Raw genomic sequence first — 26,760 nt, 5'->3', positions numbered from 1 at the left:
CTCTATGACTATTTAAATTCCCAACAGTATTTCTATACTTAATAAGACTGATCCCAGTTATTTATCGTTAGAAAAAACTCTGTGAGGAGGCTGTTGTTCTGTAGCCCAGTCACAGACAACCACTCTTGCAGGATAACTAATGAAAAGGATATTCCCCTGTCATCAGATACCTTGTATTGTGATCCATGGGGCATTTCTCATGTAGGATCAGTGTCCTCCTCTGGGGTGAGAAGTCACCTAGATCAAGGGAAGTTTTGGGTGTGTTGCAGCACATCAGGCTGTGATGTGATAGGTGTTTGTGAAGAAGTGGATTAGAATACAGTCTAACAGTCGCTGCAGACTGGGCAATATGTCAGTCCGTCATGGCTGGGCTTGCGAATGAAGATTTGGGAAGGGCTCTACCCACGTTTGTTACAACCACGCTGGTGGCTAAAAAGGTCAATACGACATAGGCACGACCGGTTGCAAAAGGCACAGCAGAAAGACTCCTTAGGTGGTATATTCTGCAAGGCGCGATTCTTTCTGCATTGTCTTTTCTCCTCGAGAGTGATCCTGCGTGCTTTCTCAACAGCATCAGCAGCGTTATAGATGGTGTGTCTCCAGAGCTCCCGATTGGAGGCCAGAGTAGACCAGTTATGTTGATCAATATGGCCAAGGCTGAGATGTTGTTTCAGGGAGTCCTTGTATCTCCTCTTTGGGGCTCCTCTCATGCGGCAGCCGGTGGCAAGTTCACCATCAACGCTGCCTTTGTACAATCCTAAACATCCACTGGTCAGATTATGTGACCAATACATCTGTTCTAGAACAAGCAGCAGTCACAAGTATTGAGGCCATGTTGCTGAGAACACAGCTGCGATGGGCAGGGCACATCTCAAGGATGAAGGACCACCGCCTCCCTAAGGGCAATATGTCAAGTCTCAGTTAAAATTACATATTCTCCTAAATTTATATAAAAATGTATTCTTGGATTATGTAATGTGTAAACCCAATTCCCTAAGACTTGAATATGGTACTAGCAGTTCATTATTTCAGATTTGTTGTGGACCATTCACAAGTAGTCTGTCTGTGTAGTACTCTGAAGCATTTTTGTAGCACTGTGAGATAATCAGAGAAGTGCTGTGGTGGTGGTGAGCCCCAGCCTTCAAAACCCACAAGTGAAAGAATGAGATTGGAAATCATCTTGAGAACAGTCTATTTACAAACATTTTATTCCTACTGAATTTATTCCTTTTTTTTTCTACACAAAATCCTTACCCTCTACTGCTTTGGGAGTTAGTTGTCAAAGGGCAGACTGGCCTTGAGACTTAATACCCTGAAGAGAGGTAGGAGTGACATTTGACAGGAACTGGGCAACAGGAAAAGTAGGGGAAAAGTGTATGAGGACAGACCAGGATACAAAGGGAAGAGTCTGGACTCTGTGTCATGTAGGTGACTCTGGGAATTGTAGGGTAGATGGGCAGATATTGGAGCAGGTGGGAAAAGCATGTCCAGGCCAGAGAAAGAATAGGACAAAGGCAGGAATGAGCAAAGGATGAAGAGGAGACACAATATCTGAGCCCCACTACTGAGTTCAGGACTTGACTGCACTGCACGTAAATATGTCTGAGCCCCCTTGGCTGCACATGTGTGTCACACTCTCCACTGCCTTTTTCTCAGAGGACGTTGGCTGGCTACAGCAGCTACGTTTAGGGCAGCAGCAGTGCCTGTGCTGAGCTCTGCTGCTGGTCCATCTGAGGCCATGGCTACTCACACCAGGAAAAGACACTGGCATTGCAAAACAAAATGTTCATGTGTTAAAGATCACCAGCATGAGGGTTTCTGATTAATAACACGTCAGGCTATTTATTTTTTTTCCCGTGGGATGCCTTATTTTGCCTTCTGCGACAAAGGAAGCTACAGCCTGCAGGGCTTTTGTCTTTCTGTCTGCAGAAAGTAGGGGATGCAGACCTCGGAGTGATGCTGTCAGGGGGTTCCTGGGGTGACCAGAAATTAAAGATTTTGAGCTGAGGTGGGAAGAGACACAGGCCCCCAGCCCAAGTCTGAGTGATTTCTCAGGACACTATAGTGAAACTAGGGAATGAAAGAGGGGAGTTTGAATGAAATGCTGAGTGAAGTCTCCCAGCAATGCCTGCTGCACTTTGAAGACCTTTAAGGTCTCAGCAGATGCTGCTGAGAAGGACTTACCTGGTATATGAGAGAATCCTCAGAAAGAGAGTCCAAAGCTTAAGACAGACAATGCTTCCCTGGAGTACTTGGATCACAGCCCGATCTCTGCTACAGCATTGCTCGGTAATATTATTGATTGATTTATTTATTATTTTTGTCACAGTGACAGCTAATTGTTCATTCTTTGTTTTCTGGCTCTCATTCTGCATTTTGTTCTGTTTATACTCTATTTGCACTATTCCAGGACTTGTTTCTTCCTTGGCTGTGGGGTAGGGAGGGAAAGAAGAGAGCAGCTTTTCCTCTCCTCGGAGGCATCTTGCTGTCCCTGGCATTGTGCCTGGCGTGCTGAGGCGCTGGAGACGTGACTCGCTCCTGCTCCCTCATGAGCCCTCTCTGCTCAGCTGGAAAACATAATGTGCCCAACCCCAGAGCTTTCTGTGAGCCAGCTGTGCCACCTGAGTCTGGCTAGCAGGGACTAAAGGGTGCTCAGGTAGCTGAAGTCAAAATCAAGTCCATGATCAGCTTCTTCTCCTTTCAGTTTTACAGATGGTTCATAAAGCACTTCCCATCAGTGTTTTATGGTTCTATGCCACCAAATCTGTTGTTTATGTCTCTCAAATGCCTTGGTGGTGGGGTGTTGAAAAATAAAATAATTGTTCTATAGCAGTTTATTCCCTTTTAATAATGATTAAAGTATTCATCAATGTAGTTCCACATTAAATTTGCTCTTTGCATAAAATCTCCGGGGGCCCCTCTTGAATTTGCCAAGTGTGAGACACTCATTTTGCCGAAACATTTTCTGTCAATGACACTGTTGTTATCGGCAATGGGGGTAGCTATATGTACCTAACACTTTCTATTTCTGATCCTGTGTCCTTATTTATGTAAATATATAAGTAGTGACATGGAACTAGGGTTTGGAAACACTTGCAGTATCCTATTTTTACCGAAAATTAGTCAACTGGTATAAATTGATCCACCATCATGGACTTCAGTGGATCTATTTCAGACTCCAGCAGCTGAATATTTAGCATGTAGTAATCTCATTGAAAATCAGTGGATCTGTGGATGATACCAGGCTATAAGCATTTGTTTCAACACTTGCATTACTCCTAGTGAAAGGGATTACAGAGGCAAAGATGTAAACTTTGAATGGCTACTCTGCTGAGATGAGCAACAGGTAGAGGTAAAGCTATAAGGGCCTATAAGGCCCCTGATCTCTTGAGCTAACCTCATTAACACAGTGAATGGAAATTATTTTTCATTTCTCAAGGTGAGAATAGAATAATTCAGTCTTCCTGAAAGACACCAGTGGCTAGGAAGTGAAAGTAGGACTTCAGGCTTTGTGTAGACCAACAAAACGAACATTTTCTCATCTCACCTCCAGAAAAAAAAAAAAGAATATATGTCTACCTAGTATCAATTTTTCCCTAGTGTGTCTTAAAAGCTGCAATTGGATGTATTTGTTTTCTCACGAGTTTGATATTAAAATAACAAGAGATTTCCCTGACCATGTATGTAGTCAACCTCCAAACTATTTGGGGTTTTTGGGAGTAGAAGGGGATTAAGGGGAAAGGAAACAAAGTCAGTGTGCAGTCCTGACACCTGACAGTCAGTAAAATCCGAGGGGTGGATATGCCATGCCTACTTAATGAATGCAACAAATGACATATTTACAAAGGCTGTATTTGCATGAAGGCATGTTTGAAAAGAACTTAAAACATCTTAACCCTATTTAGAAGATGACTGAAAAGAAGGAAGAGAGTTTGATATAGCAATGTTTCAGAAAATAAGGCAGAAGCAATGTTTTGTTAATTCTGGGGATTAGCAATTTAATTAGCTCAATCTTTAATGCAGGAAATTACCTAGTAAAAATGACACTAGTTAACATTTGCAGGGCACTTAAAGTATTTAAATGAGGAAAGGACAGATTGTCAATGACATTTATATGTCTACCAGATATACTTTTTTCTCTAGATGACAATTTTTTTTTAAGCTTATGCTATTTGCTTCCAAAGGTTAAATGGGAGTTTATTTACTATAGTAATATTAAGAGGAATACTTTTATTCATCTCAGTGCCCTTCACTAATGCATACAGCTGATCTCTAATTTCCTGATACTATCATCTTGTTCACTGAAGACTGTGTCAAGATGAAAATAATGTGGCTTTCTATGAGATGTTGAATGTGATCTTTGATTAAGACACAATTTTGATCTCAGTTACCTAAATATCACCTTTTTGTCATACTGATTTTATGACAGGATGGTAGGTCTAGAAGCCCAGTCAGACCATCCCCAAAAGTTAACATGGTGAAGAAATAGACTGAAAGAGCTTGAATCAGCTGTATGTGGTAAGAACCAAAAAATTGCCTTGGGAGATAGAACTTAGTCTAAGTGTTTCTCCATAGAGATCACATTTGTCCATGAGAAGACATAGTTTCAAGGTTATGTTTTCAAACAGCTGGCCCCTGGGTTCACTGACATAATTAAAAATTTATTCTCATTGTACTGTGTAAATGTTTCAGTTTCCCTTCAGATCAGACAATCTTGTTATCGTCCTTAATGATAAATAGACACAGAGGGGTTTTTTTATTTGCTTTCTTTGTATCAAATTGTTTTTTTGTGCTGAAGGTAATCTGAAATAGAAACGTACTTTTAAAATATGATTTAAACCAAAATCCTAACACTTCTGTTTTTCAAAGCAGCTAGTTGTTTGTAATTATGCCATCCTACTGGTTTGCTAAAAATGATTTCTTCTCCTCAAACAAAAAAATAAAAGAAATAAAGCAGAAAAGAAGTCTTGAAGCAGATTTCAGTTAAATGTGGAAAACTAAAATAAACTAAAAAAAAGGAGAAAAAAAGAAACATTAAATGTATTCCCATTCAAGTAAAGTTATGCTTTCTCTGGGACAGTAACAACTGAAAAATTAAAAGACAAGTATATTTTGTATGATTTTTTTCCTTTAGGCTTACTTTCTTCTATCTGCACTCCTTTAATGTGATGTGATTTTAGCTTTTACTGTATGGTGGTTTTTTCTTTCTTTTAGTGGCTCAGCAGTAAGAATGAAGGATTGGAAATGGGACTCATACACAACAAAAGCACTCTATTGAAAAAACTCCATGGTTGTTGTTTTCTTCTTTTGCTTTTCCAAAATAAAGCTTAAAAACATCTGTGCCATGATCAGTCATCACAGCTCTTGGTTCTGTATTGTACATTCACTGGTAGATTAGTGGAGAACATGTCTTGTTGTCTCCTCTGTGCTCAGCTCAGCCAGTGCAGGCTGCAAGCACCCAGTTTGCTCACACACTTGGGTCTTCACAGCTCTAATGTGCTGAAAAGCTCCCAGGGGAGATGAGCCCAGCCTCTGAGGTGCTAAGATTTGGTCTTGACCCTTTTAAACTCTAAATATGGGGTTTTAGATAAAACCTGTAGATGTCTAACATTTTCTTCTTTATTTTTTTCCCCCTCCAATTTTAGGCTTACTTTAACCTTATCCTGTCCCATGGACCTGAAGAATTTTCCTATGGATGTGCAGACATGTACGATGCAGCTAGAGAGCTGTGAGTGTCCAATTGATTTTACCCTAACATTCGGAGGTTAGATAGTATCTATGTTGTCACATTTATGCGATAAGACTCAATATTCCTAATTTGTATGGGAAAAAATAATGGAGGAACAGTGCTTTAACTATTTATCACCATAATGTGGGGGTCCCCTGTTTCTGTGCTTTTCCTGGTCCCTTCCCTTTCCTTCTCCTGGGTCACATCACCTCACTCATCAGGGCTGCAACCACAGCAATGCTACGTGGGAGAAATTTTTAAATCTCAGGAAAGTAAGAGCAATTCGTGCATAGCCAGGGATTCACTATGTCCCATTGAGTTAGGTTGTAGTCTTTTGAAAAATGACCCAATGAAACAGGGGTCCTATTAATATGCTTAACATGGTAAGATAAACACAGCCAAAACATGGACTGGAGTACCAGCACACACCACAGCAGTTTCAACTCGACCAGGGAATAAACAGGCAAAACCAGGACGGGCTCAGACAATGGCATATACCAGTGATCATTCCAAATATTCAGTAGATACCAGTCCATCTTGAGGGTTTTTTTGTAGTGAGGGGAGAAGGGGTTTAGCTGTGTGAGTATGAACTGTGGGCTGCCACATGATTTTGTGCCCACAAAATCACAGAATCATAGACTAGTTTAGGTTGAAAGAATCCTTAAAGATCATCTAGTTCCAATCCCCCTGCCATAGGCAGGGACACCTTTCACTGGACCAGATAGCTCAAACCCCATCTAACCTGGCCTTGAACACTTCCAGGGATGGGGCATCCACAGCTTCTCTGGGCAACCTGTTCCAGTGTTTCAGCACCTTCACAGTAAAGAATTTCTTCCTAATATCTAATCTAAACCTACCTTCTTTCAAGTTTGAAGCCATTACCTCTTGTTCTATCACTACAAAAAGGCCCATGTCAAAAGTCCTTCTCCAGCTCCCTTTAGGTACTGGAAGGCTGCTCTAAGATCTCCCCAGAGCCTTCTCTTCTCCGGGCTGAACAACCCCAACTCTCTCAGTCTGTCCTCATAGCAGAGGTGCTCCAACCCTCTGATTATTTTTGTTCCCTTCCTCTAGTCTCACTCTAATGGGACTATGTGCTTCTTACCCTGGGGGCCCCAGAGCTGGATGCAGCACTCCAGGTGGGGTGGAGTAGAGGGGGGCACTCACCTCCCTTGACTTTCTGGTCATGCTGGTTTTGATGCAGGCCAATATACAATTGGCTTTCTGGGCTGCAAGCACACACTGCTGGGTCATATCAAGCTTCTCATCCACCAGCACCCCCAAGTCCTTCTCCCCAGGGCTGCTCTCAGTCCACTCTCCACTCAGCTTGTATTTGTGCTTGGGATTGCCCCGATTCATGTGCAGAACATCAGACTTGACCTTGTTGAAATTCATGAGATTGACACAGCTTATTTAATTTGTCCATGAAGATGTAGCAGTACAGTCAAAAAGACACTTCAGTGAGTCGATGCCTCTCTTTTCCCTCCACATCTTTCAGTGATAGGTTCACAGGTTTACAAAAGTTGCCATTTTCTTTTCAGTAAGGGACTGGCATTCTGCAGTCTAGAAACCCTTGTTTTTTTGGTGCACAACAACTCCATCATCAAATAATGATGAAAATAAAGCAAAATGCAGGCTTATACATAGACACAGAGAAACTTCAATTCAGGTGTAAACAGCATCTTATATGGGCCAGCAAAATTACTTTTTAGAGGCAAACCAGGGCAATATTTTGGAACATAATGGTGTTTACTTGTCACTTTTAATAAAGTAATAGTGCGGTAATAGCATGGTAATAGCAACTGGCAACTAACAGGAATAGTGCTACTGTTAATCATACAGTTTGAAAATATAATTGAGATAACATATATTGTAATAAAAGACGTGCTTCTCAGACATAATAACATTGGCTTTTTATGTTTTCCGGTCAGCTGTCATCTAATAAACTCTGATTTCTTTTTTGCAGTTGGATATACTATGAATGATTTGATATTTGAGTGGCTAAGTGATGGGCCTGTGCAAGTAGCAGAGGGTTTAACCTTGCCACAGTTTATTTTGAAAGAAGATAAAGAACTTGGTTATTGCACAAAGCATTACAACACTGGTGAGCATTTTTCTGTTTTTTTTTCTATCAGTTGCTCCAGTGGTATCTATTGTCAGCTTTTAAAGGGAAAATATGGGTAAAAAAAAAAAAAAGAAATTGGAATTAAAATTTAAATCAGCCACACATTTTTAAATTTGAAAAGAAAGAAATTTTCTCCTTTTTATTTTTGTTTGAAAGATTTTGTTTCCAAATTTTCTTTAATTTCATTAAAGGTATTCTAATATCCTTAAAATCATTAAAGAATTTAAAATCTTTAAAAAATCTAGTTGTGTTGATATCCTTAAAATGAAATTTTTTAACAAACTATCTCTTTTAGTAAATATTGATGAATCACTTTAAAGTACTGATTTTTCTGAACCTGATTTATTTCTCCAGCATTTTAAATTGCCAGTGAGAAAAAATATAAAATTTTCACCAGCTTTTATGTGTGGTCTAATTTATGAGATGTAGTATGTGAAACGAGAATGTTTTCATTGCTGATCTGAATAGTGTACAGATACGAAATGGGAAATTAAATTTTTGTTTAATGCTCTGTTGTTTTTTCTTGTTAAGAAGTTTCTAATTCTGTGTTTTCTATCTTTAGCTTTACAGAAAAGAGAGGACTCTGTAAAATTTTGATTTAGCTACTTGGAGTTTATTTAATAGGGACAGCATTTAGAGAACAGTTTTCTGGGTGCTTTCTGAGATTAAATATAATCCTTCTCATCTAAAATAGCTTTTTCATCATTTCAGCATCGGAGTCGATCTGGTTGCATCAAATATGTTTGTTTCACTCTGTGAATATTACAATGTGAGAGGTACTGCCTCTACTAAAAATAAAGTCACATTTTTTCTTATGAAAAGAAAACTATTGTTTTTAATTTTTATAAATACAGCTTCTCATTTTAGAGCCCAAAGTACCAAGGAAGGAAAACTTTTTGATTGACACTCCCATTACTGTCTTCTCTGTAGTATGCTCCTTCAGGTTTGGTGTGAAATCAAAATACGGATAAAATCTATTGCTGAGCCTTGTCATAAACTCACTGTCCAGGCTGTGCTTCAAGAGGCTGGAGAGCCTTTGACGTACTGGGTTACTCTCATGCCATTGCTGTTACATGGGCAGACTGGTCAGGAACAGCCACTACCCAGGTCTCAGCATTTGCCTTTTGAGTCACAGGTCCAGTCACTCATTTTAGAACTTCTGTCCTGTCAAAAGATATTATTCTGTTTGTCTCCACTCCTCTCTTTGTCAAACAGCTTCTGCATTCTCCTTCGTGCCAACTCTTGCTGTTCAGCATTGTAGACTAGCAAAAAAATACAGGTACATCACAAAAAGGAGAAAACAATCTAATTTCCCTTGAAAGGGTGAATGAGGAACAAGGCATCTTTGTGCATTTGACCAACCAACACAAAAGGGGTCCTTTGAAACCATTAGCATGACACTTCAGGAATGACAGGCTCTTGTAGTCAGCCTGGAGAATGAGAGACCTCACAGTATCTAAACCTCAGTAATTCTGGGAGCAGTGCAGAGTGATTGCATTAGTAACTGGTGAGCTGTTGCAACTCAGGGCTCTGCATCCTCTGCTGCACAACTAGCTCCACTGTCAGGAAACTTCTGCTCTCCACAACCGCTGTGGAGCAGCTGTCTGTTGTTTGAAGAATCACTCAGCTCCCAGGAGAGATTGTTTTAGGTTTTCTGAAGTCAGAATTTTAGCAAAATTCAAAGTAGAGCTTGAGTTGATTCTGCTGTGAGACACAATCCACAGGCACAGGCAAACGACATGAGCAGAATGAGGAGTGTGATCTACCATAGGACTGTAACACTAGCAGTTCACTATTTGTCTGTTCCAATATGGCTGCTTAATCTGCTGTCATTAAAAGACCAAAATGCTGTCCCCTTTTAATACTAAACAGTATAGTTGACTAAAGTAAAAGCTCACTAAATTTAGTGAGAAAAGTAACATTACGTTATACTGTCTGGAGGTACAACAATTGTGATAATATTAATTTTCTCAGTTAATGTAAAGAACTGGGCACAGGTTGCTTCAGTTGTGCCATGCTTTCCCCAAGTAAGCATGCAGCAAGTGGTTGACTAGCGTTTGTGTATCAGGAGCTGCTTCTGGTGTTAGGTTAGGAAACAGGCCATGCATCTAATTTATATTCAGAAAACAAGATAAAAATGTGCAAAAAGCATTTATTAAAGTAATTTCATGTTCTAGGAAAGTTTACATGCATTGAAGTCAAGTTTCATTTGGAGCGTCAGATGGGATACTATTTAATCCAGATGTACATTCCTAGCCTGCTGATTGTCATTTTATCCTGGGTTTCTTTCTGGATCAACATGGATGCTGCTCCAGCCAGAGTTGCACTGGGTATCACTACAGTTTTGACAATGACCACACAAAGCTCAGGATCGAGAGCTTCCCTCCCAAAAGTAAGGAAATAATTGTGTACCAAAAATTTGTTATTAATGAGAAATATTTGTGCTATGTTTTTAAGTTTCTGAAAGGTCTGTGTAAATATGCATCTGATAAGGATACATGAGAATGGGGTAACAGTGTGATGTGAAACTGTTGCAATACCCTTGTATTTGTATTAGCACAAGTTGCTGCTGTTTTGTGGGATGGTTGGACAGTTCAGCAGTATGGATTTTTAATGAGCTTCCACTAGCTTTAACACTTAGTTTTCAGCATTTAGAAACCAGATTTTCTGAAGTATTTAGATACCTGACTGGATTTCTCTCAGACTGGGGACTTTAAAAACACGGTCTGATCTTCTCTGGACTGTTAGACTTTCACATATCTTGATGTTTCTAGATATGGCACTTAGCCCAATGGATATATAAAAATACCCTTCAAAAATATATATAGAATACATATATATAGCATGCATACACCTAAAAGATTTCTGTGGAGAACCTTTTCAGTGCAGAACTGATGATGTCTTTGTTTCACGGCAGAATTTGTCCATGTGCTCATTCAAGTGTCATCTGAAGATCTTCATCCTGTCTATGCACAAAAATATCCTCTCATTCAAATTTTGTGGTCTTTTTAATCCTGACCAGATGCTGTAGATGGATTTACCGATTACAGACTAGGTTCTTTGTTTAGTCAGGCTGACAGCTCTTTTCAACAAAGGCACAGCTCAAATGCTTCTGATGATAGCATTCCTAGCAGAATTTCACATGCGTGCTCAGGTTTTGTACAATTTTATGGAAGGGAGCTCAGAGGTAGGTCAGTTTGGAACAGTCTAAGGAGTTATGAGATATACTCCCTGAAGAGTACTTTTACAGCATCACTGGGACTGGGGTCATAGCATCAATGAAAAGCACAAATTTTGAGTGTTTGTATCATGATCCATTTCAAGAAATTAGTATCCCATTTAGTCTTATTCCAAATAGAGCAATTTGTTCAAGTGGAGCACATATAGGGCAACTTCAAAAAGAGCACAGATTATGTTACTCTTGTTAGTAATGAGAAAGTACCACTTAAAAATCTGGTGACTACAACATGTGGTTCAGCTTCACTTGTTTATTTGGAAATATGTATAATTTTCCATGCAAACTAAAAGCCTTTCAAATATTAACTTAGATTTTCAAATGGAAAATTTATTAAATATTTATTCAGACAATTCAGTCAATATTATCAGTGAACATTCTGAAAAGAAAGTCTAAAAAGAGATAATCTTGGCAAGGAGCATATAGGCTCTGTAGCTAATGAATTTGGAGTCACTGAAGACTATGTCTAGATCGTACAATATGACTCCATGTGATATATTCCAAGTTTCTTACAGATTAGCTGGCTTAAGAATTCTGTAGTGGAGATTTCCACCCACATTTCCTACTGTGCAAGCTTACCCTGAAAAGAGGTGTTACGGTGTTAGCATGCCCCAAGTATTAAAGGTTTAGAAAGAGTTTTTATCATAGCCTTTAATGCAGCTGAAATGTTTTCCCTTTTGCATTCTGTCTTGTTTGAGTAGAAAAATATTTGCTGAGTGGGAGAAATGGGAAGGCCAAAAAAGTATGTTGACTGTGGCTATTTGATTATCAGAGTGGTTCTTCTCCAGCCTCAGGATTAAATACATTTATCTCAGCAGCAGTTGGAGAACAGTGATGCTCTGTCCATACTCCATCTTCTGTTCTGCTGTGTTCCTTTGCCAACACAGGCACTAAGAGGAAGTATCTCATCAGAAAGCCCAACACACTTATTATAGTCAGGCTGCACCTGGCTGTTGCAATTTCACTGTGTGATTCAGCTGAGTTGTATTTTATAGCTTTGATGTCTGTATGTTAGTTAATCCTTGTGGGGACTTTTGAAGGTGCATCAGTTGACTTGAAAATGTGGTTCTAGGTAAATGCTACCTTTTCTACCAGCTGACTCCCACCTCGGATGACACAGGCTCTTGAAGAAACATGGGCACCATACAGGTCCCATATCACCAATACCTGATTCCTTACACATAGAAGCAAGCTTTTCTTGCTATTGCTGTTGCAGGCACTTAGCTGTTTTAAAACCTTATTTGTAACTTAATACCAAAATTGCATTTTATAATTTATGTAATAAAATCTGTCCAGCTGAAATGCATTTAGAAATAAAATAAGAAAAGAATTCAATCAAATCAGTGTCAAATCTGAAAACTCAAAATGCCTCTTTAAAAGTAATGTTTTTTAAAGCCCTGTCTACATATTGCCAAGACACAAGAAGTTAGGCTGCCAGTAAAATATCCATTTAAAAATTGCTCTGAGCATGAATATCTAACAGAATAAGATATGTCAGGAGAGTTATTTTTGCAAAAATACTGAAAAAAAAAAATGCAACTTTGCTTTGTAAAAGCAGCCTAGGTTTGAATACAAGAGTTATAATTTCCTCATCCTTCATTTCCTGTTCTTATTAACAAAGATTCGTGCAGTTTACCTTTAATTTACCCAGTCTCATGCCAAGACTTTCATTCTATTCTTTTCTATTTTCATAGACTTTTATCACAAAAAACAACAAAGCATCAAAACTCACCAGATTTAAAGGAAATAATTCCTTTACCTAAAGAAGAGAAAGAATTGTGATAAGATTCCTTGGATTTTTTTGCCTGTTTCCAAGTTACTATCTAAATGACTAAGTGTTACTGTTTAAAAGTAATTACCTACATATTGTTCTCAACCCTGTTATAAGATAGCATGACAATGTTCTGTTTGTTTAAAACTACTCTTTTCCATATTAATAACTAGCATTCATTTTGATACAGAGATTTCGTAATAGTAGGTCATGGCAGCACAGACATTAGGCACTCTGTTGTTGAAAATTAAACGTAAGATTGAGACTGTTGTAAAGAAAAGAAAATAAAAGACAATGAAAGACTGAAATTAATTCCATCTGAGGCTCATATTTGCTGCACATAAGATAAACATTTAGAAAGCTTCTTCTAAGTCAAATATAATTATATTTCCTTTGTAAATTTTGTAGTATTTCTGTGGAATCACTATATTTTTAGTATTTTGAAATTCTGGCTAAGATTATGGGGTCAAATTCCAATATTAGCGGTATAGTAATAAAGAAATCAATATGCCTTTTTTAATTATTATCCTGTGAAGTTGATTTCTTTCTCTACCAAAGACAGGAATAAATCATGAGACAGTTAACATGACAGCAAAGCTACTGTTCTAGGAAGGGTGACCTGCAGTGCCTGTTTCAGAATGCAGAAAGGTTCTCTTCCTCCATAGTTTTAGCATAACTGAGCAATAGTGCACCGTGCCTCCTTTATGGACATGAAATAATAATTTTCTGTGTAGGGAGTATCATTGAGAAATATTCACTGTGGTGCCAATCTCTTTTAAAGTGATGAAATTATTTTGTGATTGTTACAGAGGCATCCTGTAACCAGATTTACCCTAGCTGGCTGTGTTGGGGAGTGGTAAGGAACTCACCCACAAAGCTGGCATGGAATACCCTCCCTCCAGTTTGGCTGATCCGTCTCTGGGATTCCCAGGAACGGTGATCCAAAATAGCAGGGTTCCTGTGATCGGTTCCCCTTCCCACACTTTCATATGTATAAGTCTTACCCTAGTCTGACACTCTATGTCCGAATTCCTCTGATTGTGTCATCACTTTCCACTCGGAAACTTTGGCTGGGTAGATGTTTGTGCACCCAGCTACACCAGTGGCTCTTGCCCATCAGCCAGCTAAGCAGAAACCCTGGTTTCCAGCTGGGTGATCGGTGTGACCACACATCTGTAATGAAATCCTCGAGAATCCCTGAGCTTTCTGTGCGAGTCTTGTGCATGAGCCAGGGAGATCCCTTGCACCCAGGGTTTGCTGGACTTCATCTCTGCAGAGATGTCACACAAATTAGGAATCTGATGTAACGAACCATACATCCATGCAATGCTCAGCACATCCTTGCTTTTTGGAAGTATGAGACCCATGGACCGAAACAGCAACATGCATTCATCAAAATATGGACTGAGGATTGTCTGGGCATCATAAGGGACACCTAGACATTGAATATGTCTTTACGTATTTTATGGTCCCAGCTACATGTAAGCTGAGGGTGTAAAGGGGAGGATGTCAAGGTCCACTGCAGAATTGTTGAGGTGTTACAAAACAATTCTTCAAAGCATTGAAGGACCATTTTCATGCTATTCTGTTTGTTTGTAAATTGCTCTCCTTCAGTTGAATCAACAGAAAAAAAGTTTTAAAGCATTTTCAAAAGAAGCATTTGAAAGAATAATGAGTTCTCTGCTGTGCTAGTTGTGCATTTTTTAGATTGTTTTCTTCTTAAAACACTTATATAAACCAAACCTTAGCAACAACAGTCCAAGGAAATGAATTACTTTTAATACCATAAAGCAAAACATTGGAGGATATTTTAAGTCAAGTGAGTGATAGCAACTGTATTTTATGTAGTTGCAAAGCATTCATACTGTGTTACCTTAATGCACAGTGCTTAATGAATGCATGTTTTTTCCCCAGGGAACAATCTGTGCAGAAAAAAAGTCTCGTTCAAAGCTCACCAAAACCTCTGGAAGTCCTTCCATTCACTTCATTTTTTTTGAATCACTAAATGCATTACCAAATGCAATAAAGGCATTATATTCTTTATAAAAACATTAATAAGTGCAGAGACTTGCAAAACCAAAGTCAATGAATTCTATCCCCTTTGGCAGTAAATGACTGCTTTTATGTGTCATCTACTATCTTCAGCATATTTGGAGACTTTTAAAGATTCTTGGGCTTTTGGCAGACCAGTCTCTCCTTTTTTTGAATGCCAGAAGTTATCAAGTAAAGAAGATCCAAGAATATGGCACTTCTTTTTTTAGTTACTTTGAATTAAGGTTGAAGTTATACCATTGTGAAAAAAAAAAAAAAAAAAAAAAAGAAATTAGGAACAATAGCAATAAGGACAAAGAAATAGAGGCTTTTATCAGTGATGATTTTGTTCATTTGTTTTCATTGGAAGTAGAGCACCTAAGGGGATAGTTTACTCTTTCATTAGCAAAGTACAGAGATGATATGTTTTGGTGCAGCATTATGGTGAAAAATCAATAATGAAGTAACTTGGAATGGAAGCAATTTTTTTGACAAATTACTTTTACTCTAGTCTCAGGATCTGAAGAGGAAATATAGGAGTAATTTGGCAATCATGAGATTTATTAATTGACACTGGGTTTATGTGGGTGTGCGAGCATTTTAGACACTGCTTAAATAATTAAAACAACTCTATTTTTATTATATATTTGCAAATTCCTGTTGGAGACATAATGGTCCAAAAACATTACCTTGATACTGAAGTATGTCTGCTCTACATCACATATTTATGTATCCTGATAGGGGTACTACAAACAAATGTACACTTTTAAAAAGTTTGTTCAGGATCCTTGAGCTGATTTAAAGAAAAATATTCTATTGATTGTCAGTTTTCTAAAAGAGGGTATCCTGTCCAAACTCTTGGGAAGTCAGGTTACATGGAACTATTCTTCAGTCATGTGCCTACATGGAAATATTTTAGCACTCACTTCATTTGTTAATTTCTAGCATTCTTACACAACTTTCTTTTCCCTTCACACTGTAGTTTTAACATACAACATATAATCCTTCTTTTATTTATATTAAAAGATCATTAAACCTGCTTTAACACTTTTTTTTTTGGGGGGGGAGGGGTTGACAACTAAATTTTGCATAAAGACAATGTTTTCAATATCCATTTTGTGCAGTATTTGAATCTGGATATAGAGATCTGTTCTATACATAACAAAGGAAATCACATAGACTGAGCCTACTTTTCAACAAAAAATTTCCAAAATAAAAAAAGGGTTTTAAGTAAGTATTTCTTCACATAATGAAGCAATTAATTGAGTACAAACTGATTGTGACTAAATATATACTTTTGTGTGTAAAATAAACAGTCCCATAAAATACTATAACAAATTCCTGTCAATAAATTTATAAGCACCTGCTTATATCTTACAGTTCAGAAAATGTGTTTTCTGATTCTACTCTACAGTTTTTCATATTCCATTTCTCTATTCTTACTTCTTCTCCCTTTAATTATGTTTTCTCGTGAATGGTTTTGAGGTAGGATATTGTGTTTGTGCTTGAGGGCAGGAGAGTGTTTGAACTGCAATGGGAGATGTGATACATGTATCAGATGATACGTGAGGTACCAGTCAGAACTTCCTAGCCACTTCAAATATTAATAGCACTGTGGCCATATTAATACCAGCTTGAAAATACATGCTCAGCCCTGATTAAAAGAATGTGTAGTGCCCATAAACTTCTCTGCTGTTTCCACCTACAGCAGCTGGTCTTGTAAAAGACACTTTCCTTTCTTGCAAATTTTGCACCTCTGAGACTCAGGTAGATACTTACAGAGCTAGGCTGTGCAGTTACAGCTTCACTGGGAGCAGAAATCTCAATTAGAACAATGTTCGATGAGATGTGGCACAGTTATATATGCTGTGATCATGCATCCATAATAGGAAGAATTTTTTTTTTCCATTCTGCAGCCATTTCCAGTTCTATAAAACTGAAGTCTTCAGTATTCTGCACAAGGAAAAAGATGAAAACCAGCATGATCCATGCTTCTTGTGAGAAGTGCAGGAGGAAGAAGGTTGTAGATCTTAAAGAGAGCACCTAAATCTGTTGCTAGAAATTGTCACATTATTCAGTTTAGCTTGGCCACAGACATGTGGTGCCCTGGACAATCTTTGGGGCTTACAGTGGTTATGTATGGATTCTAGTGATTCCCTCTACCCTTCATTCTGTGCAAAGTTGACTGATGAGATACTGACCGGTATGTTGTCTGATTAATACTGATAAAGACTAATACATTAGGATCTATAGCATGATCCTAATTCTACTCTATGAAAGTAAAAAATAAATGACTGATTAAATTGGTCACCTTTCCCACTGTACTCATGTAAACTTTAAAGTTTACTTTTCTTTGTAGTGAAGACAGTGGTATTTACTGTACAACAAAAACAGTAATTTGCTTTCATGTGTGACAGCTAAAAGTATGCAATAAGATGTGTCTGAATACCTCTGGGATGTGGTTTGAGTACTTCTGGCACTTCCTCAGCAGGTTTTATAATGCAGTCATCTGAGAGGGCTGGCATTCAGCAGAGCCTATTTCAACATCAGGGAAGAGTTGAAGTTGTTGTGCACACCAGTCTGCCGGCTGTTTCATAACCCTGGCATGGTACTGGAGCTCTTCAGCTTCATTGTCACACCCTCTAGGACTTTCTGGTGGCTTTTAGTGTCTCTCTGAGGAGTGCTCAGTGCTGCTCTTCCACAGACATAAGCACTGCAAACCCTCTCTGAAGCAATGGCGTACGCTGTTGTGGCTCATTCGTTTCAAGTAATTGCAAGCCTTGACTCTATTAGATCATCTAGAACTATTACTTATGAATATCTTCTGTTAATATTTGATTTGAAATAATCTTGATGGGACCCCCTGGAGTCTGGGAAAACCACTTTCATTTGCAGTTTACCTTAAGGCTGTGGCCTTCCAGTTTGAACATCAGTGCACACAGCACGTGGCTGCTGAGGCAGCTGGGCCATTAACATCTTACTCCCAGAAGTTGTCTGTGAGTGACAGTGGAACCTTTTGAATTCTCTTACTTGAATGACAGGTCTTTTTTTTTTTTTCCTTTGGGAAACATTTTAATGAAAAAAAAATTTCTTGTTGGTGTTGATACCTAGAATTATTAACCCCTTCTTCTCCTTTCCCTCTCCCCTCCAAGGAAAACAGAGAGAGACAATTTACTTTTTTTCATGGATGCATCAAACAAACTTCTGCAGGAGGAGGAATTAAGTGTCTCATTGTGTCTTGTTTTTACATTTAATATTTGTGTTGTGACATAACTATGACTTTAATTTGCCAATAGTTTGGCACTATAGTCTTTGTTGTACTAAAATCAGCTTTGGAAATGAAACAATTCTAAACTAGGCATTGGCAAAAAAAACCAATATAATTTGTTTTTTAAGACATGGAAGTATAGGCATGCATTCTAGAATGTGTCATAATTCGCAGATCTTAAACTAAAGTTTTAAACTCTGATGAAATAATCTCTTTTTCTCCTTGTTTCTTCTTCCTAGAAGTTTGGAGTTAATTGAGATATCTTGTCTCATAAAGAAGTGATCATGAGAGTAAAAGGCCTTGATCCTCAGTAGCTTCTGTCTGGTGTTAGGCCTTCCTGCCTGTGAGAAATAGACATAGCGTGCTATCTTTCCTCGTTCTACCAAAGGTTAATGCTCAGGAGAACTGGAGTCTGAACTCTCAGTATGTCTAGAGAGAAATGTAAGTGACTAAATCACAGCAGAAAATATAAGTTACAAAAAAGGGAGAACACATAAGAAACGTTCCTCAGTACATTGATTCATAGAAAAGATGGTACAATTATGTTACAAATAATTATCAGTAATTACACTATTATAAGGAGAACATATCAATATTTGTTACATATGGAAGAATATCTTCCTGCTATAAGGTTGTCTACCAAGGAACTAAAAATTGCCCTAATTCGTTTCATCGATATAAATTTTCTGTCTCTTTTCTGCAGAAGGGCATTTTCCTTTGTGTATGTAATGGCAATCGAAACACTTTACTGATTGATTCATACCAAAATGTGATTAACAGTGCTACTTTTAAAATTTATCTGTGATCAGGAGGCATTGATGTCCCTCTGTTTATAGGGGATGATCAACTTGAAAACATGACTTAATTTCCAAGGGAACCATATGGATGGTCACAGAGAGCAACGAGAGCACTAACCTCCTGGAGCACACCAGTCTGTGCTTGAGCGTGCTCTCCTCATAAAAAAACTGACTTAAAACCACTTTAAATTTGCATAGAACTGACAAAGAGAAAATGAAAAATTAAGAAAGTGAAGCAGCCCAAATGTCAGGATTATAATAAAAGCTTTTTAGAGTTAGACAGTGTGTTCTGTTGCTTTTTCTAATTCAAACAACCAAGCTACTCACTTGCTTTTTTAAGGAAGCCGTAGTTGTCTGACAGGATCTATTTTATGAGTTTGTTGGCTACATTTTGCTGTCTCCTGAACCTTCTAGCACAAACAGAATCTGCTCAGAATGAAAACAAAATCCTGTCACTGGGAATGACGTGAACTAAAGCATTCAGATGCTCAGGCTTTGCTGATGCCTTTATTTCTTACCAGAGGTCCTCAAAGTCAAGGATAACTGAGCTATGCGACAGAAATAGTGCAGAGCAATTCAGTTATGCATATATCTATCCCTGGATATGAAAAAGAACACCCCAGCATTGCTTTTCTGTATCTCAGAAAGGCTAACATCCTACTCTAGGAAGCAATGTGGTCTTTTTTTATATGTCTTGTTTTCTTTATCTGTCCCATCTAGTGAGTGGGAAGAAAAACACATAATTATTCTCTTAATTGGTTAAGTATTCTCTCTGAACTTGGTTCATTTTTCATGTTTTAGCAATGGTGTAGTGTTGATTCTAACTGGGTAGTAGTTGGAGTTTCTTGGTAAATAAGAAATGAGAATTGGTTTTTTTTAACCATTTTCTAGTGCCCTAATTTTAGAATCAGGATAAATACTACACTGCTCACATGGGAAGTGTTAAGTGTGAACCACACAACTGCGTATAGGAGTCACTTCTTATTGTTTCCTGCACTGACTGGAACAGGAGACAGGTGTTTCACAACGAGTTAAAAACGTGTGTACTACACATTCTTCCAGGCAAGACATGTAGCTTGGCAAATTATTTCATGGTGAATTTTTTAAAGGTAGACCTCTCTCAGTGAGTGCGGCTATAAGAGTTGATTAGCTTCTTGCATTAATGAGGTCTCAGTAAAAACTTTTCCCAAACTGAAAGGCATGTCTAATTAAAAGACTGTGGATTGCCTGAGTATGAGAACTGCACTTCACAGCAAGTTCATCTGGCCAGTTTCATTCATGATTTCCATGATTACTCTGACTTCCTCCAGATGTGCTCCCCTCTTACTTGAGGAAAAGCAACCTCAATAGCAGCTGTTGACCACAGCAGAGATCAAAATCATTTTACCCAGCTCCTCTGTCTGCCATCTGTGAAAGATTTTTACAATAAATCCTTAGCACTGCTAGCTGTTGTTCTCATTGATTTATTTTTTTTTTTTAAATTTATGATCTTTTGAGATGGTCTTCTCAAAAGCAGTGAAAATCACCCTGAAAAGAGAATGAAAATGAATTTTCAGATATGCTTTTTTCAGATAAAAACAAATTCTGGTGTTTCCAGCTAAAATCAAATAAATAGTTCCTCCTAGCTCCTCTTTGTCTGGGTAGTACACATTGCATTAGATCTGTGCTCCAGCAGTGATATACACTTTAGGTGTGGTCAGACATTTTCTCTGATGAACTGCTTTTTGTAATAAAAAAGTCCCTTTGTTGAAGCTATGCAAAGGGTACTTTGGAATATTTTCATTTACTGGAAAATTTTCCCAGATAGTTTCTGTTGACTTCCAAAGACCACTATCTGATTTCTCCAATATATATTTTTCTTTTTTGAAACTGCCTTAATACTTGGAAATCAAAAGTTAATCAATCTAAAAAATCTAAAAATTTTGACATGAAAATGAAAATTATAGAAATTATTCAATTGACATTTTTAAAAAATTAATTTGTGATTTGTGACTTTTTTTAACATTTTCTTTTTTTATTCTAATTTAGAAGACATTTCTGAAATGTCAAAAATCCCCAGGGATGGGAAAAATGACATCTCACTCAGATCTAACATTTGCTGAGATACTGGTAGGCACTTTTCAAGTGTGGATAATATTAAGAGTTCAGAGAAAATTGCACTGATTAGAACCTTACTACGTAAGATCAATCTCAGGCACTGAAAGACTGAGAAGAAGAGAATAAAATCAAACTGCCTCGTAGTGAGCTCCAGCCATGCTCTTTGTAGCCAGCATATGAAGCTTCAAGCCATTGGAGCATAGTTTAGCCTGTTGTTTCGATTCTGATGTGGCTTAGTGACTTGTAGAAATAATTTTCCAAGTCCAGAAGGGACAATGTGACCTTCCAGGATAACAGTATTTTTTTTGCATCCAATTTCTATTCCAGTTGTGTTCTATAAATACTCTATATTTGGCTTAAACGTGTCTTAAAAGTGTGCAGTCTTGTTTTGAAAATTAAATTTGGAAGTTTATTTTGATAACTACACAGGCACAGTCTTAAAGGGAAATGTTTTTAGAGGTGGGATTCAATTCTTGTCTGATCTACAAATGCTGTCCAGACCCAGTGTCTTTTTTCATTCAAGAAATCCTACGATGAAGTCAAAAAATTTTTTTTTATTTTCTTTGTTTTTTTGTAAACTGCACAGAATGAGCTTCTTTTGTCTCTCATTGTCTTCTTCAGCCTTCAATCTTGTATCTTTCTCACTGTGCCAATACGTCTTTTAAAATGTAGCAACCACAACTACGCTACAGTAGAAATGCTTAATATAGCTTTCTTCTTCCTTCTCCTCCTCTGTTCTGTTTATAGACTCAGCAGTCATATTCCCCTTTTCCCCACAGCTTTGCATAGCTGATGCTCCATTGCCATCCCTTTCCATACCCCTTATGGGGCCTATTTATTGGTCCTCACTTTCCTCTGGTTTTACCTTTTTTTATTTCCTTTTTGGCTTTTTTTTGTTTTTTTCAATAGTAATGCCTAATTCTACTTCTCCTGTAATGACAGGAAGGGCTTTAAAAATGAAATTTTGCCTATTTGATGCCAGTTACTAACATTCTTAACTCTTGCATAGCTGTAAAATACTTAGTAAATAGGAAAATATGTGCAACACTCCATGCTTTTGCCATGTAAACCAGGACAAGGTATTGCTTTCTGAAAGCCCAGCTGATTGTAAAGGGTTAATCCTCAGTGGGAGGAAACTTACAGAGAAAGCTGTAGCTGAAGAAGCATCAGCATGTAAATAAGGACAGAAGGGCAGACTGTGAAAGTTTCCATGACTTTTTATCATTTGTGGAATAAGAGAACTTAATTGAAATAAAAATGGAAAAGTTCAATTAAAATGAGTAGTGACTTAAAGGGAGTATCAGAAAGTGTTGTGAAAAACAGCAGTATATGTTCATTTAGCCAGTTAAATTGCAGTAGGGTCTAGGGCAGCTGGGAAAGGTGTGATTGCCTGAGAGCCTCATGGGCCCCAGCCAGCCAAACAACTGATGGTTTGGGAGTATGGGGGAGGTGAAGTCAGGATTTGTAAGAAATCAAGTCTTTGTAGTATCCAATAGGAACAATGTGGATCAGTATAGAACTTGTAAAGGAGAAGTTTATGAGGTTCATTAATTATAAGACAGCGAAGTTCCAGTGACAGCATTAGTCAGAGAAGAGAAAAAGCTCTTCATGAGCAAAGCAGATAGGCAATAATTTTTAGTATCAATTACAGGGAATAAAGACAATGTTAAAAAAGTGAAAATTTTAAAATGTAGAACTGCTTTTGGATTTGAGGAGCCATACTAATGTAGTGAGTCATTTGTCCACCCATGTAAGATGAAAAATGTACAGGAAAAAAGAAAAAACTGCTTAACATATGGGGCAGGGTGAAAAGAGAGGAGAAAATAAATAGCAAGACCCTCAACAGTTATAGCTTAAAATCAACTAGTGATGTACATACCTAGTGATGTTGAGGCCACACCTCAAATCCTGTGTTCAGTTTTGGGCCTTTCACTACTAAAGGCTATTGGTGCTGAAGCGAGTCCAGAGAACGGCAACAGAGCTGGTGAAGGGTCTGGAGCACAAGTCTTATGAGGAATGGCTGGGGGAGGTGGGGTTGTTTAGCCTGGAGAAAAGGAGGCTCAGAGGAGACCTCATCACTCTCTACAACTACCTGAAAGGAATTTGTAGCCAAGTGGGAGTTGGTCTCTTCTCCCAGGTGACAAGTGACAGGACTAGAGGAAATGGCCACAAGGTGCACCCAGGGAGGTTTAGATTAGATACTAGAAAATTTTTTTTCATGTAAAGGGTTGCAAAACATAGGAATAGACCATCTAGGAAGTGGCAGAATCACCATCCCTGGAAGTGTTTAAAAAATGATGGATGTGGCACTTGAGAACATAGCAGACATGGTGGTACTGCGAGGTTGACAGTTGGACTTGATGATATTAAAGATCTTTTCCAACCTTAACAATTTTATGATTCTATGATTCTATATATGCACTGAAAACATTCATATATAGCTGTATGTGAAGCATATGAATAGAGGGCTATTTTTCAGGTGTGGTTTGTAAGAACAGATTGAGAAAAGAGTAAAATAGCCCATAATGGAAAGAAATTGTGTTCCATTTGCATTTACATTTCTGAAGTTGTCCAGAGAAAGCCAGAGCAATTCTTTCTACTTTTATAATGATGGCTACTTTAATATATGTATGTATATTTCACCACTAATTTTAAATCAAAAAGTAAATAACAGACTTGTAAACACGCACTGAGATCCAGCTGTCAAAACTGAGGTGGTTGAAAGCTGTTGTTGACTGACTGTCTCTGAGAGAAAGAGGCACTTCCACTGCCAATTTCTTCTGACACTCAGGTATGTGAGGTAGGTTAGATGAACTGCTCGTTTCAAGTACCAAGGGAAGCCAGGCTGACCAATGTGACAGTCAGATTCTGAAGTGGTTTGACGTAAATCCAATCCCAAACACGCAATATGAAAAGTAGTAAAAATTGTATCATAGTACAGAAATGTTCAAAACATTACACTTTTTTTTTTTCCTGACAAGTGACTGTACAAGAATCTTCTTACCTACATCTACTATTTGTGTGTGATTAAGGTCAAACCTATTTAATTTAGGAAAATTAATTAATTTTTTCCTTCTCATTCTTTTTCACATGCAGGGCCAACAGGGATTAGAATGAATGAATTGTACATGAGGTGGTATCCAAAGCCTTGTTTCACTACAGTCTGTCACACATTTGTTAATCTTTAAGACAAATAGTTACAGGAGGTGACTCTTAAGATCCTGCATAGAGACAGTGGGGCTGCCCACAGCGCATAATTCAGTCTCCAGTTCCAGTTTTCTAGGCAAAGAATTGCACTGTCACAAAGACTCAGTTTGACTCTTGGAGCTGTAAATTAGAAAAGAAAATTGAATACATAAAAAGTAAAAATAATTGAAATGTGACTTCACAGTGGATTAAAAAATCAATTCTCAACACAAACTGGCATTCTAGGAGGAAATCAGAGAAAAAGGCTGATGTTAGTTAGTCATTTCTTCAACGCAACCATTTCTAGATAAAAATGACTTAAGCATTTCAAGAATGGATAGTCATCTACTAATCTTATCAAATCCTCCTGCTTGTAAAATGGTTGCATTTCATGACTGGAGCCAATATTGGTTTCCTTACACCACTTTGAGTGATATACCAAGGGCATTTTTCCGTTTATACATAAGTCTGCTACACACAGAGCATTTATACAATGTTCTGTGAGAGCTCTGGGTCACGTTTATTCACATGGTGGATTTTCAGGCCTTTGTGGATGTCACTGTGATTATGCATGTTCTAAGGAGGGAGAGGCAAATGCAAGTCTCTGACGCAGAAGGTCTCTCTCCCTCTGTGCAGAAGACCAATGCTTGAGTCTAGATAATAATGTCAGGGTTTCTTACTCATTGAGGTCATGTTTTGTTTGCTGTTTTTTCTGTAAATGCATTTAGAGTTCAGTACGTGAACAAGGTTACAAGTGTGTCCCAGAATCTAATACAAAGGTTTTAATTGAGTCCTTTTCTCTAGTGTGCCCAACAGGCTACGTGGGGAGATTCTACAGCCTTAGAGAAAATAAAAAGCAGAGCTTTACTGGTTAACTTCTGCAGTATTATCAGATCTGTGAAACTTTCATACGTATGGAGCTAGCACACACCATAAAAACCGAAATCTGCTTTTTGGAGTGGAGGCTAAATCTTCAGTTCCTTTAAACTGACGCAAAACCTTTGACTAATTTACCAGCTGGAGACCTTGTTTGAGTACATTTATTTTTTAACAGAAGATTTATTTTTTTAATGAAATCAACATTCTGTAGATAAGTATCTTCTTTTAGTGCAAAATTTAGGGATTTTTTTTCAGGTGATTCAGAATAAAAACATCCAAGAAACTTTTAAAGTGTTTCCATTTGGATACACTTATTGGAATTACACCAGGAAAGTTGTGAATCACTTGTGTCATAGTCTTCTTTGTCCTTCCCTGACATTTCACATGCTTTATTGTCTTCCATAATGCACTACTGGCTCCTTCCAAGAGAATGCAGGACATGTAGTCTGAGCTGAAAGAAAAACCTGTAGAGGTCGCAGGAGAACAAAGAGCTAAACCATACCCCAGAAAACATGTGGTAGCCCTTCCTTATTAAATGATTTTTGGTTTGTTCCAAATTTGAAAGCTGACATATATGTTGTTGTGTGTGCTCTTGCTAGTTCCAGTGCTTCATTAGATAGAACCAGCAGTTAATATGTCAACGCTATTCACAGAATCATTTATGTGATTCACCATCTCTCTGTGTTGTCTCTTGGCCATTTCTACAATCCAGGATCCTAAAACAGCAGTAGGTTTTGCTGATTAAGAAAAACAGTTCTGTGAAACCACAGAGTCAGTTCCCAGTATGCTCATCTTGTGAAAATGTTTGCTTTTATTTTATTCTACTAGATAATCTCCAGTGCAAAAGTTTAGCTCTAAAACTAGCAGTGGTCACATGACACATGATTTTTCATATGCAAATATTTAGATTTTCAGATGTCATTGTTTATACATGAATTTGGTCATAAAAGCAGAATATTTTGTAATTTAGACTGTCAAAAATGGGTAGAAGTGCAAGAATTCTGTGACCAGAAATGAAATTACATTTTGACAAAAAAGCACATACTTTTCCAATTGCAGAAAGCATTCCCCTCTTCTGAGAATTTTATCAAAGCTATTGTACATGTTCAGCAATTCTGCTTACTGCTACATCACAAAAAGCCTTTAACTATTTCACCAGCACTACCAATGCCCAGCAATAACAGTAGATGAGAGTAGTGCAACTGGGATTTCAGTGTTGGAATAGAATTGCAGGAAAGTATTAATCTTGCATCCTTTTTACTTTTAACTGTCATTTTCAATTGTATGAACTTGACTGAAAATCTGCAAATTGGTGGTTTCATGCAAAGCCAAAGCTGATGTGGGAAAAAAAGAAAAAAAAGAGCACAAAGCAATCTGTCCTTGTACCTTACATGTCAATTGTAGAAATTAACCTGAAATGAACATATTTATACAAATATTTTCAAACAGCCCCCCATCATTGCCCCTCCTAACTCACCTCCCTCCCACATAAGCACACTCCATTCAGAGTTGCCAGGATACTGTGAGAAAGGTGGGTTTTGCAGGGCTTCCAGCTGTGTCCATGTACAGAACTGTGACTGCTTTGGAGAGGGTTTATCTTCGTGGGTTTTCACATCATGTTGGCAGGTTCAGGAGATGTGCATAAG

The 26,760-nt window shown here is 37.9% G+C and overlaps 1 protein-coding gene across 7 annotated transcripts in view; it reads left to right on the top strand.

The window, feature by feature from the left end:
- The window catches only part of GLRA2 (glycine receptor alpha 2), a 128,451-nt gene that overhangs the window by 41,571 nt on the left and 60,120 nt on the right, over positions 1 to 26,760 (top strand). For 6 of the 7 annotated variants that reach the window (XM_051794966.1, XM_051794964.1, XM_051794965.1 and 3 more), the window contains exons 5-7: positions 5,646 to 5,728; positions 7,692 to 7,829; positions 10,028 to 10,242. In XM_051794966.1, coding sequence (XP_051650926.1) covers positions 5,646 to 5,728; positions 7,692 to 7,829; positions 10,028 to 10,242 — 436 coding nt within the window. The remainder of the gene's footprint in view (positions 1 to 5,645; positions 5,729 to 7,691; positions 7,830 to 10,027; positions 10,243 to 26,760) is intronic. The other variant, XM_051794967.1, reaches the window with a different exon arrangement.

Source organism: Manacus candei, unplaced genomic scaffold (genome assembly GCF_025592945.1).
Source record: "Manacus candei isolate 608988 ecotype Guabito, Panama unplaced genomic scaffold, ASM2559294v1 h1tg000041l, whole genome shotgun sequence".
Lineage (NCBI taxonomy): Eukaryota > Metazoa > Chordata > Aves > Passeriformes > Pipridae > Manacus > Manacus candei.
Note: the sequence above shows the minus strand (reverse complement) of the source record. Positions and strands in the feature narration are given on the sequence as shown.